The sequence below is a fragment of the Capsella rubella genome, unplaced genomic scaffold (genome assembly GCF_000375325.1).
Source record: "Capsella rubella cultivar Monte Gargano unplaced genomic scaffold, Caprub1_0 scaffold_2, whole genome shotgun sequence".
Classification (NCBI taxonomy): domain Eukaryota; kingdom Viridiplantae; phylum Streptophyta; class Magnoliopsida; order Brassicales; family Brassicaceae; genus Capsella; species Capsella rubella.
The window spans coordinates 7411480-7428588 of record NW_006238922.1 but is presented as its reverse complement, the minus strand read 5'-3'; the positions used below and the strand labels follow the sequence as shown (position 1 = coordinate 7428588).

The window sequence follows — 17109 nt, the reverse complement described above, 5'->3', positions numbered from 1 at the left end:
CTCTTATTATTATTTTTTTATAATATATATAGTAAATAAATAAGGATGCCAACTTTTATAAGAATTTTGATCATTTTACGAAAAATGAAAACGTAATGAATATTCTGAATTAAGGAAACTCGTATCCAAACGTGAAAAAGTGTTATTCAAACTCGTATTTTGATTGGTTAAATAAGAGAGGTACACCCAAGAATTGGTTGAATAAAATTTTTTTTCTGGAATTTAAAACAATGCATTCTATAAGTACCAATTTATTCATTTTCAGTAAGGGAAATAAATGAATTATGTTTATATTTTTTTTATTTCTTTAATTAAAATGAGAAAAAGAAAACAACCATTTGCCTTATAACTGATTCAATTCTCCAAATTTCAAATAAAAAAAAGAAACATGGAAGCCATTAATGATATAAAATCGAATATACATGCATTGATATATACTAAAAAAATAGAAATTTACGATTACAAATATTCAGTATATGGACAAGAGCGTTAATATAATACGAATGCATTGTACTTATTCATATTAGTTTATAGCAGTAATATTTTGCATTTATTAGTTTCAATGTATGTTAATATATTATTCCTTTAAACACAACCATTTCAATTCTTAATTGTTGGGATTCGTAATCTTACTTAGGTTCCTTACGAATTTCAAACGTTCACAATATCTCTTATAAACCAAACGAAACTGTAACAAAACACAAAGAGAAGACAAGAACAATGGCAGATTGGTCTACCTTACCACAAGACCTCCTCAACTCTATCGCTGTCCGTTTGTTCTCAGTCGTGGAACTCAAACGTTTCCGTAGTATATGCAGTTCTTGGCGCTCTTCTGTTTACAAACCTTTCCCGAGACGCCCCATCATCCACTTCAAACCTTCTAGGAAGAAGAACCTTCACCACAACATGGAGTTTCTTTCACGTTCTGTCTTTTACCGAGTCACTCTCTCTTCCTCCTCGAGACAGGGCTGGCTGATCAAAACTGAGGTTGATGTAGACTCCGGGAAACTACGTCTCCTCGACCCGTTATCTGGCCTTGCAATGCGACCTTTGTGCGATAGTCTTGATCTTTTGGAGTTCACTATATCCGAGATTCGAGAAGCCTACCAGGTTCTCTACTGGGGCACGAGAAGAGAAACTAGGGATAGATTCAAAAGAGTGATTCTTGTGAAAGACAAGAGAGGAAATCAGCGGGTTCTTGGAATCCCTTGGGATGGGAAGATTAAGTACTGGAAAAGAAGAAGAAGATACTGGAAAGTTAAAAAATTAGCTTATCGGTTCTCTGATGTTATAGTTCACAAAGGGCTAACTTACGCATTGGATTCAACAGGAATTGTTTTGTGGATTAGTTCCAAACTTAAATTCTATAGATATGGACCTCCCCTTGGTGATAATATCACAAATGGATGTTCGGGAGAGAGGAGATTTGTGGAGTGTTGTGGAGAGCTTTACATTGTGGACCGCCTTTTTGGAGAGATTTCTCGAAAGAGAAAAGCTAATGCAAATTTTGTGTCTGTGGAAACCGTCGGTTTCAAGGTTTATAAGTTTGAGGAGGATTTAGGAAAAATGGTTGAGGTCGAATCCTTGGGCGACAATGCATTTGTGATGGCTAGCGATACTTGTTTCTCGGTTTTGGCTTGTGAGTATTACGGATGTCTCCAGGATTCTATTTACTTCACCGAGCAAAGACAGATCAAGGTGTTCAAGCTAGACAATGGTAATGGAAGTAGTATTGAGACAATGTCTGAGTATTCTCAGAGCTGTTTCCAAATGTTTGTTCCTACTTTTCTTTAAATCTTCTTTTGGTCAAATCTACTTTCTTTATAATCATCTAAATAAAATAAAAATAAAAAAACCTTCCTTTCTCTTCATTTTGGTATAGAAAAAGCTTGTAGTACATAAGACATAACAATCATATGAAGCACAAGTACTTCTATATGGTTACCATCAATCCATGTATCTAGTACCTTTTGGAAACGAGAACTCTATAGGGACTCTATGGGGACGTCCTTAGATGTGTGGAGGAAAATAACATCCAATTTTTAATATATGCATCGATTTCATTTCATTCTTGACACTCTTATGATATGCATATTTTCATTCTTTTACATTTTTCTACATTTAAAGGTTTTTCCCCTCTTTTTTTTTGTTTCTTTAAGGTTTTCCCTTTTTCTATTCACTTCTCACTCTAGGTTTGCTTCTTATATTTTTATTGAGGCATCCATGCAGTACCCATATCTATAAATTTAAATTTTATCCGTTTTCTATACCCTTTTCTAGTTCCCGTACCCATTTTAGTGCTACTATATGTTTACGATAAATTCTTCAATTGAAGATGGAAAAAAATAAACGATCTCATGAGTTTTTAAGCCATTGATCAGATTATGATAACAAGAAAGAAACATAACCACCTAGATACTGCCCCGGCTCAACAATTTGGCATGCCCATGGGCAAAATTAGTTTTTTGGTCTTTTATCTAATTTATACTAAAGAGATTCAATTTTTTTGCGCCCATAAAACATGTTTTAAAGATATTTTTTATATATAAATAGGCTCTTTCATGAAAGAAAAAACAAAAATGGATCATATTATATGGATCCAATATAATTTTGGTCCCACATATATTTTACTATTTTACAACAACAATGGGCCATTAAATCTTAGATTTTTTTTTAAAAAGTAATCGGGCCCATGGGCCACTGCCCCTCTGCCCACCCTTGTTGAGCCGGGCCTGCCTGAATATATCATATTTTAGATAGGATTTTCACCATGAATAATAAGATTATATTATTACCCATCTAGCTTGACTCATATTTGCTTGAATGTATGGAGAACAAAAAGCTATGTTATCACACGTGGGTGAGTATTACGGATGTCTCCAGAATTCTATTTACTTCACTGACCAAAGACAGATCAAGGTGTTCAAGCTTGACAATGGTAATGGAAGTAGTATCAAGACAATGTCTGAGTCTTATCAGGGTTGTTTCCAAATGTTTGTTCCTACTTTTTTTTTTAAATCTTCTTTAGGTCAAATCTACTTTCTTTATAATCATGTTGATTAAAAAAAAAAAAACCTTTCCTTTCTCTTCATTTTGGTATAGACAAAGCTTGTTATACATAAGACATAACAATCATATGAAGCACAACTGCACAAGTACTTCTATTTGGTTAATATCAATCCATGTATCAGGTACCTTTTGGAAACGAGAACTCTATAGGGACTCTATGGGGACGTCCTTAGATGTGTGGAGGAAAATCACATCAAAGTTTTGATATATGCATTGATTTCATTTCAATCTTGACACTCTTATGATATGCATATTTTCATCGTTTTACATTTTTCTACATTTTAAAGGTTTTTCCCCTCTTTTTTTTTGTTTCTTTAAGGTTTTCCCTTTTTCTATTCACTTCTCACTCTAGGTTCACTTCTTAAATTTTTATTTTCCTGTTTTCTGTACCCTTTTCTAGTTCCTGTACCCATTTTAGCGTTATTATATGTTTACGATAAATTCTTCAACTGAAGATGGAAAAACTATAAATGATCTCATGTGTTTTTAAGCATTGATCAGATTATGACAACAAGAAAAAAACATAACCACCTCGATATATCATATTGTAGATAGGATTTTCACCATGAATAATAAGATAATACTATTACCCATCTAGCTGGACTCATATTTGCTTGAATGTATGTAGAATAAAAAGCTACATTATCACACATAAGACTCCAAAACTCTCTTAGTGATAAGGTTTTAAAAAAATCTAAAAAATCTTTGAAATATCCTAAAAGTTAACCTAAATCCCAAAAAAATTCAAACTCATACCAAAGTTATATAAAATCCCTAATTCAATGGATTCACATTTTCACATTTTGAAAACATGATTTTGTATATTTTACCATTCGATATATATTTTGAAAGTGATTATGCTATATAGCGAGTTAAAAAATACATACCTAGAAACACATTATTAATCTACTAAAACGACCATTTTAGCGTTTTATATTTATTTTAGAAAATCTTAAGCATTATCAGTTCGTTAATTTTCATTCAGTTATTTCATCATTCAGTTATGTAAATCAAGTCAATTTTAGTATCAGAAAACTATTAATTTTCTGCTTTCGAAAGAGAAAAAAAACATCTAGTCAAGTCATACAAAATATTCCATACCAAATGTGACAAAACATTAATAGTAAAAAATCCAATGGAGTAAGAAATGAATAAAACCTATTTGCTAATATTTTCCAGCAACTTGGAATTTTATCAAAGGCTCCTAATATATTAATTGGCTTGCAAACAACCAAATTAACGAAACAAACACAATAGAGAAATGGCTGATTGGTCTACCTTACCGGAGGAGCTCCTGTTCTTGATTGCTATTCGATTGTTTTCTGTTGTAGAACTCAAACGTTTCCGAAGCATATGCACATCTTGGCGCTCCTCCGTTCTGGGCAACAACGATCTTTTCCCAAACCGCCCTCTCATCTTCCTCAATCAACTCCGAGGAATCTTTCCCACACAGTGGTGCCCTGTCAACTCCCCTTTCAACGCATTTCTCTCACGTGCCGCCTTTTTTTGCGTCACTCTCTCCTCCTCCTCGAGCCAGGGCTGGCTTATCAAATCTGATGTGGACATCAACTCCGGGAAATTTCGGCTCATCGATCCGCTATCGGGCCTTGCAATGCGACATTTGTGTGAGAGACTCGATCTTTTGGAGTTCACTATATCAGAGATTCGAGAAGCCTACCAGGTTCTTGACTGGGACACAAGAAGAAAAACAAGTGATAGATTCAAAAGAGTAATTCTTGTTAAAGACAAGAGAGGAGATCAGCGGGTTCTTGGAATCTGCAGCAACGGGAATATTAAGTACTGGAAAAGAAGTCAATGGAAAGTTAAACAATTTGCTTATCGGTTCTCTGACGTTATAGTTCACAAAGGGCTAACTTATGCATTGGATTCAACAGGCACTGTTTTGTGGGTTAGTTCTAAACTTAAAATCTACAGGTATGGACCTCCACTTGGTGATAACATCACAAATGGATGTTCCGGAGAGAGGAGTTTTGTGGAGTGCGGTGGAGAGCTTTACATTGTGGACCGCCTCTTTGGAGAGATTTTTCGAAAGAGAAAAGGTAATGCAAATTTTGTTTCTGTGGAAACGGTCGGTTTCAAGATTTATAAGTTTGAGGAGGAATTAGGAAAAATGATTGAGGTGGAGTCCTTGGGTGAAAATGCATTTGTGATTGCTACCGATACGTGTTTCTCAGTTTTGGCTTGTGAGTATTATGGATGTCTCCAAAACTCTATTTACTTCAAAGATGCCGAGGAAGATCAGATGAAGGTGTTTAAGCTAGAGAATGGTAGCATCACAACAATGTCCCAACCTTCTCAGAGTTGTTTTCAAATGTTTGTTCCTAGCTTTCTCTAAATCATGTCAAAGCTACTTCCTTCATACATATTAAGTGTATCAATCGTCTAATAAAAATCTCTACATTTTCTATATGATTGTCCAACCTACATATGAATCTGTTTTTTTTTTTTGTTGAACTGCCTAATTTTGCTGAATCCTACGTATTTTTCTTTAACCAAAAAAAAACAAATCTTAATATTTTGGGTATTTTCTTTCTTGACATTTTACTTTCAATCACTCATCAATATCGTCAAAGGCTCGTGTAGGTAAGTTTGGTTGTAATATTGTTTAGCTTTCTACTCTGATTATGTAAACATGCAGACCCATCTCATACACATCCTACACCAAATTGTTGTTATTGTTATATCCAAATGGATAGTTCACATATTGAAACACCAACATAAAAGTTAAGACAACTTATTACAAATAGAATTTACAAAAAGATGAATAGAAAAAGTACAATAAAACCTCTATAACTCAATACATTAATAATTTTCATAAATTAATGAAATTTTCCGAACAAGAAAAAAAATGACACAATTCAATAAAATAATTATGTAAAATATATGTACTGAAATATGACATTTGTGAAGTTATTTTTCTTAAATTTAATTTAATTTTTATTAGAATTATTTTCTAATATTTTAATTATAACGAAAATGTTTTGTTTTCACTTTAAAACATATGATATATATGGCTTACGTTGTAGTTTCTCTACAAAAATATTAATTATTACAATTAAATCATATTTTTACAAATATCTCTTTTAAAATTATTAACAGTTTAGAGAAATCTCTCTATCAATTAATAAATTTTTCTATCAAAATTAACAGAATTTAATTGTCTATATGTTATTAGGTTATAGAACTTTTACTGTAGTTGAATTCAATGTATCTTATTGGACGATGGTCAATGTATCTTAGATGATAATCAATGTATCTCACTCTTTTGTTACAAAATGTATTCATTTCAAGTTGAGAAACATATCGTAACTTATGACCAATAGTTTTCAAAGGAAGCATGTATAGACTTATTAAGGATATAAAATATTCACCGGAACCAAAAGTGGCAAATATCACAAGTTTAAGAGTCAAATCTTAATAGAAAATTGAAATAATATTAGTTAGCAATTTAAGAATAATATTATGCAGTTAGATTCAATGTAAATATTTTTTAATTTCTGGATACGAGGGAAACTTTGTTTTTAAAAATTTTATTTTTTCTTTTAAAGTTAAAAAACACAACTATTTGGAGCCTAAATGAGATTTGAAATCTTATTAGGTTTTACTTGAAAGTACAAACCTAATATATATATATTTACATGTGACTCACAACAATACAAAACACTCAACAAAAGTAGCCAAACAAATAGATTTGTGAGAAATGGTAGCAAATTGGTCTAACTTACCTGAGGAGCTCCTCAACTTGATCACCGTTAGATTGTTCTCTATTGTTGAACTCCAACGTTTCCGTAGTATTTGTACATCTTGGCGTCGCTCCTCTCTTTATGGTGTGGACAAGAACAATCCTTTCCCGAGACGGGGCTCTCTAATCCAACTTAATCCTATTGCCCCTAGCGAAACCCTACCAGAAGACGTGGTCTACAAGTTTAACTCCGGTTCGTTCCTCTTGCATAACGCCTTCTTCCGAGTCACTCTTTCCTCCTCCACAAGCAAGGGTTGGATTATCAAATCCGACTTGGACATCATCAACTCCGGGAGATTCTATCTCCTTGACACTCTTTCGCGTGGTCCATTACGCTGTTCTTCCAAGAGCCTCGATCTTTTGGAGTTCACTGTCTCCGAGATTCGAGAAGCCTATGTTGTGGTTTACCAATCTAAGACAAGAGTAACGGCTCCCAGATTCGAAAGAAGTGTTCTTGTCAATGTCAAGGTTGCAGAAGATTATCATCATGGAGTTCTTGGAATCGGTTGGGATGGATATATCCACTACTGGGATGGAAATGTCTTGAGGAAACTTTTACAAATGGGTACTCGTCACTTTTCCGACATTATAGTTCACAAAGGGGTAACTTGCGTTTTGGACTCACATGGCATTGTTTGGTGTATTAGTTCTGATCTTGAACTCTCTAGGTATGGAACTACTTCACTCGATGAAACAATCACTAATGGTTGTTGGGGAGATATGAGATTTGTGGAATGTAGTAGAGAACTTTATGTTGTCGAGCGACTCCCGAATGAGAATCCCCGGAAGAGAAAAGCAGCTGGTACAACAACATTTTACTATTCCAGAACGGTCGGTTTCAAAGTTTACAAGATGGATGAGGAATTAGGAAAATGGATTGAGGTTAAGACCTTGGGAGACAAGGCGTTTTTGATGACTAGCGATACTTGTTTCTCGGTTTTGGCACATGAGTTTTACGGATGTCTCAAAAACTCTATTTACTTTACCGAGCAAAGACAGATCAAGCTCTTTAAGCTAGACAATGGTAATGGAAGTATTATCACATCAAAGTCATCGAAGAGTTCTTTCCAAATGTTTTCTCCTAGCTTTCTCTGAATCTTGTTTAGGTGGAGGTCAAAGCTAATTTCTTAATAATTAAAAGTACCAATCATCTATATTAAAAAAGCTTACTATTATATTGTAGCTAGGTACAACTTAAATATGTTTATTCTTTCGTTATCATCTTGAAGCATTGCGATAGTTTAAGATGCCATCAAATGATTGACGAGCACATTACTTCTCTAAGCGAGTTCATTAGTAACGAGAACTAATGAACGTTCTCCTGAAGCTATAAAACGTCTAGATTTAAACCATACAAGATATACAAAAGATGATGTAGAAAAATGCAGAGCCAGATGTATCTGATTGAAGATGTTACGATATTACGATAAATACTTCAATTGAAGATGGAAAAAAATAAATGATCTCATGAGTTTTTAAGCCATTGATCAGATTATGACAACAAGAAAGAAACATAACCACCTGGATATATCATATTGTAAATAAGATAATATTATTACCCATCTAGCTGAGATTCATATTTGCTTGAATGTATGGAGAACAAAAAACTACGTTATCACACATAAGACTCCAAAACGATCTCTTAGTGATAAGGTTTTAAAGAAATCTAATAAATCTTTGAAATATCCTAAAAATTAACCTAAATCCCAAAAAATTGTTAAACTCATACCAAAGTTATATAAAATCCCTAATTCAATGCATTCACATTTTCACATTTTGAAAACATGATTTTGCTATATTTTACCATTCGAAATATATTTTGAAAGTGATTATGATATATAGCGAGTTAAAAAATAAATACCTATAAATACATTATTAATCTACTAAAACGACCATTTTAGCGTTTTATATTTATTTTAGAAAATCTTAAGCATGATCAGTTCGTTCCGCTAATTGTCATTCAGTTATTTCATTAATCCATTAAAACATACCACTTGGAACTTATGAATGATGAAAGAAAAAATACAATTGATGAATGATGATGCTACTTAAAATACAATTGAGGTATATTGTAAACAAATAATAGAAAAGCTACATGAAATATGGCAATTAATAACGTAGAGGAGGAAACAAAGAACAATTAGATACAATATCAAAACGCGGTATCCACGGTTAAAAACACTAATTTTTGTTTTACAAAGTTGCCAAAAAATCCATTCAACATTATGACATTATTTGACTTTAAACATGTGGATATAGTTTCATATATATAAGATCACCATGATTCTCTTTTATATACACTTACAAAATAAAGGAGAACAAAAAACATAAAAAGTGGGGAGAAAAAGACTAACCTTGAACTGGGCCAACCAAAGAGCAAGGAGAGCCAACATTAAGACGAGGCTGGCCGGACTTATCAACAAAACAGCTCACGATTAATTACGATGTGAGAGCTTGTCTTGTGGTGTTTGATCTCGAGGAAGGAAGATCCAGTCAATATCAAAAAGTTTGAGAAGAGGTGCAGATGGGTAATCTCATGTTCAAACTCTCGTAAACTTGCTGATCTTTCCCTAACCAAGATTGATAAATTGCTATCATATACTGGTAAGAAAATTATGTCATTCAGGGTTGAGATGGAGTTGATCCTATAAGTGTCGACGAGACATCTCTAAGTGATGCGGCCCTAAGGGCTTCCAATATTCCATATGATGGGTGGGCCATGAATAGTTATGATGTAATGGAAACTACAACTGTCTATTATTAATATAGGTCGGGGGTCTCTGGTGAGACTCGTTATCCAAAATGGTCTCTGAAATTGACATAAACATGGAACCATCTAATGTTGATGAAGAAGACTTGGGGTGGGGGGGGGGGAGGACCTCTAAAGGAGAGAGCAACAAGGTTGTTGGTGGTGCTGAAGAGTGAAGACGATGCCAAGTGAAGTTGCTGTCGATGTTTACATGACAATGCATGTGTGTCTTGAATTATCTTGTCCAAATAATCTTCGTCTTTTCTATTATCATTGGTCAAGTTTTTCATGTCTCTTGGTGGATGTTATAATCATGTAATATTGTCTTGTGATGTCAAGTTAATTTTAATTAAATTTTTGTTTCCTTACTATTATTTGCAATTTGAAGAACTTATCCAGATTAGAAAGCATAGTTTAATTCTTTTGTTAAAAGTATTGTACCATATTTTCTAAGTTAACCATTGGCATGCATCGTACATAATTTTCTGCATTTGATTTTTTTTAAAATTTAAATAGAAGTAAAAAGTATGACTGTTATTATATAATAAATGAAATATTATTTTATATTTTTTGACTGTATAGGAAAAAAATATATTACATGCATGCATATCTTTGGGTATTCAAGAGTTTATAGGGATGATATCTTCCTTTTTTTTTAAACATTGTTGTTAACAGTGTGTCATATTATAAAATTAGGATAAGGTATGTTAAATTATATTTGATCCCTGTATACTTTCCTTATATTAAGAAGAGTTGAAATGAGTCAAAATTTTAATAAGCCGACTTAGATTGACCTTAAAAAAGCAAATTACCCAATTCAGTTGGGTATGTTTCAAATAGTTTACAAAATTCCCTAATTGTAACTTTTCTGGGCCGATTTAGCATACAAGCTTAGTGGTGGCACTGAGTGAAAAGATTATGGAAACAGACAAGCCCATTACTAGCAGAATTGTTGTAGAAAATAAGACAACTGTTCAAAATTAAAGAAATAATCAATAGGACCCATCTATGAAATACATGGGATGTGAGATAGAAATAAAGAAGCGGGAGACAAATGAAAAAGGAAGGGGGGGGGGGTTCTTGACTTCCATTTGTTTTCCTTCATTTTTTCTCTTAGTTTCAAGTTTTATATGTTTGATGAGAAGCTCGGAAAAATGGTTGAGGTTAAGTTCTTAGCAGTTACTGCGTTTGTTATGGCTACTGATACTTGTTTATCGGTTTTGGCTCGTGAGTTTTACCGATGCCTTGAAAACTCTATTTAATTCACCAAGCTAAGACAGATGAAGTTGTTCAATCTAGACAATGGTAATGGAAGTAGTATCGAGACAATGTGTGAGTCTGCTTAGGGCTGTTTCCATATGTTTGTTCCTAGTTTACTCTCAATCTTGTTTAGGTCAAATCTACTTTCTTTATAGTTATCTTAATAAAATCAAATAAAAAAACCTTTACTTTCTCTTCATTTTTGGTATAGACAAAGCATGTAATACAAAAGATGTAACAGTTATCTGAAGAACGAGTATTTCTATTTGGTGACCATCCCCGTATCAAACCTTTTGGAAATGGGAACTCTATAGGGACTCTATGAGGATGTCCTTGGAGGAAAATAACATCGAATATTTGATATTTTGCATCAATTTCATTACATTCCTAGCACTCTTATGATATGCATATTTTTTTTTTTTTTCATTTTTCTACTTTTTAAAGGCTTTTCCCGTCTTTATTTTTTCTATGATTTTTTTTAATCACTTTTCAGTCTAGGTTCATTCCTTATAGTTTTTGTAATCACTTCTCACTCTAGGTTCATTTCTAATCACTTATACATTAGTGCTACCTAACATGTTATGAAACATTCATCTTCAGTTGACAATTGAACCACAAGAAATGATCGCATGAGTTTATAAGCCATTTATCAGATTGTGACAATAAGAAAGAAACATAACCACCAGGGATTGTCACCATGGACAATAAGATCATATTATAACCCATCTAGCTAGACTCATATTTGCTTCAATGTGTGGACAAAAAAAAAAAAGCTACGTTATCAAAAAATTCACTCCAAAACTCTCTTAATTATAAGGTTTTAAAGAAAACCTAATGAATCTATGAAATTTCCTAAAAAATATCCTAAATCCCACAAAATGTTAAATGCCACGAAAGTTATATAAAGTCACAAAACATCTAAATTTTCGCATTTTAAAAACATGATTATGCCACATTTTACCATTCAAAAATTTTTAAAGTGATTTCGCTATATACCACTAGCGAGTTAAAAGATAAATACCTAGAAAACATGATTAATCTACTAAAACAAGATTTTTAGCGTTTTATATTTAGTGTAGAAAATCTTAAGCATGTTCAGTTGTTTCCGCTAATTATCATTCAGTTGTTTCCTCATTCCATTAAACGTACAACTTGGGCCTTATGTGAATCAAGTCAATTTTAGTATCAGAAAACCAATTCATCTTTTGTTCTTGAAAGAGGAAAAAAAAATCTAGTCAAGTCATACAAAATATTTCATACCAAGTGTGACAAATGATAAACATGAAAACACTTAATGGTAAAAAAATCCAATGGAATAAGAAATGAATAAAACATATTTGCTAATATTGTTTAAAAACTTGGAAGTTAATCAAACATTTCGGTATTAATTGACTTGCAAACAACCAAACTAATAAAGCCTTCAGTATTGCATCTTATAGGATCAAGATCCATCTCATTCTTGAAAGACATCATTTTCTTACCACAATATGAAACCATTTTATCAATCTTTGTTCGAGAAAGATCATCAAGTTCACAACCACGGTTAAATTCAAACATGAGATGATCCATCTCCAATTCCTCAATAGTCTTGCGAGTATCGGCTATTTTCCTCTCAATCTTTTGGATATTATCCTAGATGAAATACTCTAGATCAAAGGCCACCTTGACCCTTTCATGCTCGGTGAAAGAGTAGTAATTCTCTGTGAGTGATTTGGCCTATTGGGGTGATGGGGACAACGCAGCCTGATATTCCTACGATTAAACACCACGTGATTACAGTTTTCAGATCCATATATGTGAGCATTCTCCAGTTATTTCGCTTCATTCCTTAATTATACTCACAGAAATGGATCTCAAACCTGACCACATGGTGTTTGATCGCCATGAAGATCCGGCTGTGGTGCTGCCATCTACCTAAGAGGTGAAATCACTCACATAGAATTACTAATCCTTGACCGACCATGAAAGGAATAAAAAGGCCGTTGATCTAGAGTCATTCATCCAAGTCAATATCAAAATGATTGAAAAGAAAATAGCTGATATTCGGAAGGTTATCAAGGAGTTGCAGATGGGTCAACTCATGTTAAAACTCAACCGTGGTCGCGAACCTGCTGATCTTTCCCTAACCAATATTGCTAAAATGCTATCGTATATTGGTAAGAAACTTATGTCATTGAGGAATGAGAATGATTTTGATTCTACAAGTGTGGACGAGGCATCTCCTGGCTATGTGACCCTGAGGGCTTCCAATATTCCATTGATGGGTGGGCCAGAAAAAGTTTTGACTTGATGAAATTACAACTGTCTATTACTATTATAATTAGGGCGTCTCGGTGAGACTCGTTACCCAAAATGGTTGCTGAAATTTACTAAACATGGAAAAATCTAATTTTGGAGAAAAAGACTGGGGGAGTAGGACTTCTAAAGGAGAGAGCAACAAGGGTGCTGGTGGTGCTGAAGAGTGAAGACGATGCCAAGTGAAGCAGTCGTCGATGTTTACATGACAATGCATGTGTCTTGAACTATTTTGTGTAAAACAATGTTGGTCTTTTTAATTATCGTTGGTCAAGTTTTTCATGTCTCTTGGTTTGTGTTAAAGTCGTGTAATAATTGCTTGTCATGTTAAGTTAATTTTAATTAAATGTTTGTTTCTTTACTATTCTTTGCATTTTGAAGAACTCATTGAGATTAAAAAGCATAGTTTAATTATTTTATTAAAAGTATCGTACATTATTTTATAAGTTAACCATCAGCTTGCATGAACATTTAAAGTGATTATCATTCCCATGCACCGTACATAATTTTCTGTAATTGAATTTTCTTTTTAATTTAAATAGAAGTAATAAGTATGCCTATTATGGCTCGATAAAGAGAATTTTATTTTATTTATTTGACTGTATAGGGAAAAAAAAACATATTACATGCATTCATATCTTTGAGTATTCAAGAATTTATAGTGAAGATATCTTCCCTTTTTTTGTAATCGTTGTTGACAGCATGTCATATTATTTTCCTAAAAGTTAAAAGAGCATATAATAAAATTAGGTTAAGGAAATTGACTATATTTAATCCTCGTATACTTTCCTCATATTGAGAAGTGTTGAAATGAGTCTAAATTTTAATTAGTTGACTGAGCCTGACCTTAAAAAGCAAATTATCCAATTTCGTTGCTTAAGTTTCAACTAGTTTACAAAATGCCCTGATTGTAACTATGTTGGGCCGATATAACATACAAGCTCAGTGGTGGCACTGAGTGAAAGATTATGGAAATAGAAGTAATAAGTATGACTGTTGTTATACGATAAATGGAATGTTATTTTATATTTTTTGACTGTATATGTAAAAAACATATTACATGCATGCATATCTTTGGGTATTGAAAAATTTATAGGGAAGATATTTTCCTTTTTACAAAAATCTGTACTTTCTCTTTATTTTTTGTATAGACCAAGCGTATAATACAAAAGATGTAACAGTCATCTTAAACATGAGTACTTCTATTTGGTGACCATTCCGCATCAAACCTTTTGGAAATGGGAACTCTATAGGAACTCTATGAGCATGTCCTTGGAGGAAAATAAAATCGAATATTTTGATTTTTTGCATCAATTTCATTACATTCTTAGCACTCTTATGATATGCATATTTTCATTTTTTTGTTTTTCTACTTTTTAAAGGCTTTTCCCCTCTTTATTTCTATATTATTTTTTCTAATCACTTCTCACTCTAGGTTCATTCCTTATAGTTTTTGTAATCAGTTCTCACTCTAGGTTCATTTCTAATCACTTATACATTAGCGATACTTAACATGTTAATGAAACATTCATCTTCAGTTGACAATGGAACCACAAGAAATGATCTCATGAGTTTATAAGCCATTGATCAGATTGTGACAGTAAGAGAGAAACATAACCACCAGGGATTGTCACCATGAACATTAAGATCATATTATAACCCATCTAGCTAGACTCATATTTGATTGAATGTGTAAAGAACAAAAAAGCTAAGTTATCACACATGTTACTCCAATATTCTCTTAATGATAAGGTTTTAAAGAAAACCTAATGAATCTATGAAATTTCCTAAAAATTATCCTAAATCCCACAAAATGTTAAACGCCACGAAAGTTATATAAAGTCACAAAACATTCAACTTTTCGCATTTTAAAAACGTGATATGCTATATTTTACCATTCAAATTTTTGTAAGTGTTTTCGCTATATACCACTAGGGAGTTAAAAGATAAATACCTAGAAAAACATGATTAATCAACTAAAACAAGCTTTTAAGCGTTTTAAATTTAGTTTAGTTAATCTTAAGCATGTTCAATTTGTTCTGTTAATTATCATTCAGTTGTTTCCTCATTCCATTAAACATACAACTTGGGCCTTATGTAAATCAACTCAATTTTAGTATCAGAAAATCAATTCATCTTTTGTTCTTGAAAGAGAAAAAAAAATCTAGTCAAGTCATACAAAATATTTCATACCAAGTGTGACAAATGATAAACATGAAAACTGTTAATGGTAAAAAATCCGACGGAATAAGAAATGAATAAAACATATTTGCTAATATTTTTTAGTAACTTGGAAGTTAATCAAACATTCTCGGTATTAGTTGACTTGCAAACAACCAAACTAATAAAGCCTTCAGTGTCGCATCTATAAAAGATGCCCTGTCGAGACTCATAGGATCAAGATCCATCTCATTCTTGAAAGTAAAATTTTCTTACCTCTATATGAAACCATTTTATCAATCTTTTTCGAGAATGATCATCGAGTTCACAACCACGTTTGAGTTCAAACATGAGATGATCTATCTCCAATTCCTCGATAGCCTTCCGAGTATAGGCTATTTTCCTCTTAATCTTTTGGATATTTTTCTGGATGAAATACTCTAGGCCAATATCAAAATGATTGAAGAGAAAATAGTTGATATTCGGAAGGTTACCAAGGAGCTGCAGATGGGTCATCTCATGTTAAAACTCAACCGTGGTCGTGAACCTGTTGATCTTTCCCTAACCGAGATTGTTAAAATGCTATCGTATATTGGTAAGAAACTTATGTCATTGAGGAATGAGATGGATTTTGATCCTACAAGTGTGGACGAGGCATATCCTGGTGATGTGACCCTGAGGTCTTTCAATATTCGTTTGATGGGTGGGCCAGAAATAGTTCTGACTTGATGAAACTACAATTGTCTATTATTGTTATAATTAGGGCGTCTCGGCGAGACTCGTTACCAAAAATGGTCGCTGAAATTTACCTAAACATGGAAAAATCTTATTTTGGAGAAAAAGACTTGGGGAGGAGGACCACTAAAATAGAAAGCAGCAAGGGTGCTGCTGGTGCTGAAGAGTGAAGACGATGCCAAGTAAAGCAGCCGTCAATGTTTACATGACAATGCATGTGTCTTGAAGTTTTTTGTGTAAATAATGTTGGCCTTTTTATTATCATTGGTCAAGTTTTTCATGTCTCTTGGTTTGTGTTCAAGTCGTATAATAATGGCTTGTCATGTCAAGTTAATTTTAATTAAATGTTTGTTTCTTTACTATTCTTTGCAATTTGAAGAACTCAGTGAGATTAAAAAGCATAGTTTAATTATTTTATTAAAAGTACCGTACCTTATTTTATAAGCTAACTATTAGCATGCATGTACATGTAAAGTTATTATCATTCCCATGCACCGTACATAATTTTCTGTAATTGAATTTTTCGTTTTAATTTAAATAGAAGTAATAAGTATGCATATTATGATTCGATAAAGAGAAAGTTATTTTATTTATTTGAATGTATAGGGAAAAAACATATTATATGCATTCATATCTTTGGGTATTCAAGAATTTATAGTGAAGATATCTTCCCTTTTTTTGTAATCGTTGTTGACAGCATGTCATATTATTTTCCTAAAAGTTAAAAGAGCATATAATAAAATTAGGTTAAGGAAAGTTGAATTATATTTAATCCTCGTATACTTTCCTCATATTGAGAAGTGTTGAAATGAGTCTAAATTTTAATTAGTTGACTGAGCCTGACCTTAAAAAGCAAATTATCCAATTTCGTTGCTTAAGTTTCAACTAGTACTTAAGAACACTTAACTGTTTCAGAACAGTCGGTTTCAAAGATTACAAGATGGATGAAGAATCAGGAAAAATGGATTGAGGTTAAGACCTTGGGAGACAAGGCAACAAGGCATTTTTTAATAGCTAGTGATACTTTTTCTCAGTTTTGGCTCATGAGTGTTATGGATGCCTCAAAACCCTATTTACT

The 17109-nt window shown here is 32.8% G+C and overlaps 3 protein-coding genes across 3 annotated transcripts; all 3 read left to right on the top strand.

Annotated features, from left to right (window-relative positions):
- The first annotated feature begins 720 nt into the window (after window positions 1–720).
- LOC111832189 (putative F-box protein At1g65770) lies at window positions 721–1794 on the top strand. The gene has a single exon (XM_023788568.1). It carries the CDS (start codon window positions 721–723, stop codon window positions 1792–1794), a length of 1074 nt encoding a protein of 357 aa, XP_023644336.1.
- A 2536-nt stretch (window positions 1795–4330) lies between these two features.
- LOC111832091 (putative F-box protein At1g65770) lies at window positions 4331–5425 on the top strand. Its single transcript, XM_023788421.1, has one exon. The coding sequence runs from the start codon at window positions 4331–4333 to the stop codon at window positions 5423–5425; it is 1095 nt and encodes a 364-aa protein (XP_023644189.1).
- A 1365-nt stretch (window positions 5426–6790) lies between these two features.
- Window positions 6791–7927, top strand: LOC111832087 (probable F-box protein At1g65740). The gene has a single exon (XM_023788410.1). It carries the CDS (start codon window positions 6791–6793, stop codon window positions 7925–7927), a length of 1137 nt encoding a protein of 378 aa, XP_023644178.1.
- The last annotated feature ends 9182 nt before the right edge of the window (window positions 7928–17109 follow it).

Excerpts from the sequence above, each read along its gene's own strand:
- LOC111832189 (XM_023788568.1), top strand. The coding sequence starts at position 721 with ATGGCAGATTGGTCTACCTTACCACAAGACCTCCTCAACTCTATCGCT.
- LOC111832091 (XM_023788421.1), top strand. The coding sequence starts at position 4,331 with ATGGCTGATTGGTCTACCTTACCGGAGGAGCTCCTGTTCTTGATTGCT.
- LOC111832087 (XM_023788410.1), top strand. The coding sequence starts at position 6,791 with ATGGTAGCAAATTGGTCTAACTTACCTGAGGAGCTCCTCAACTTGATC.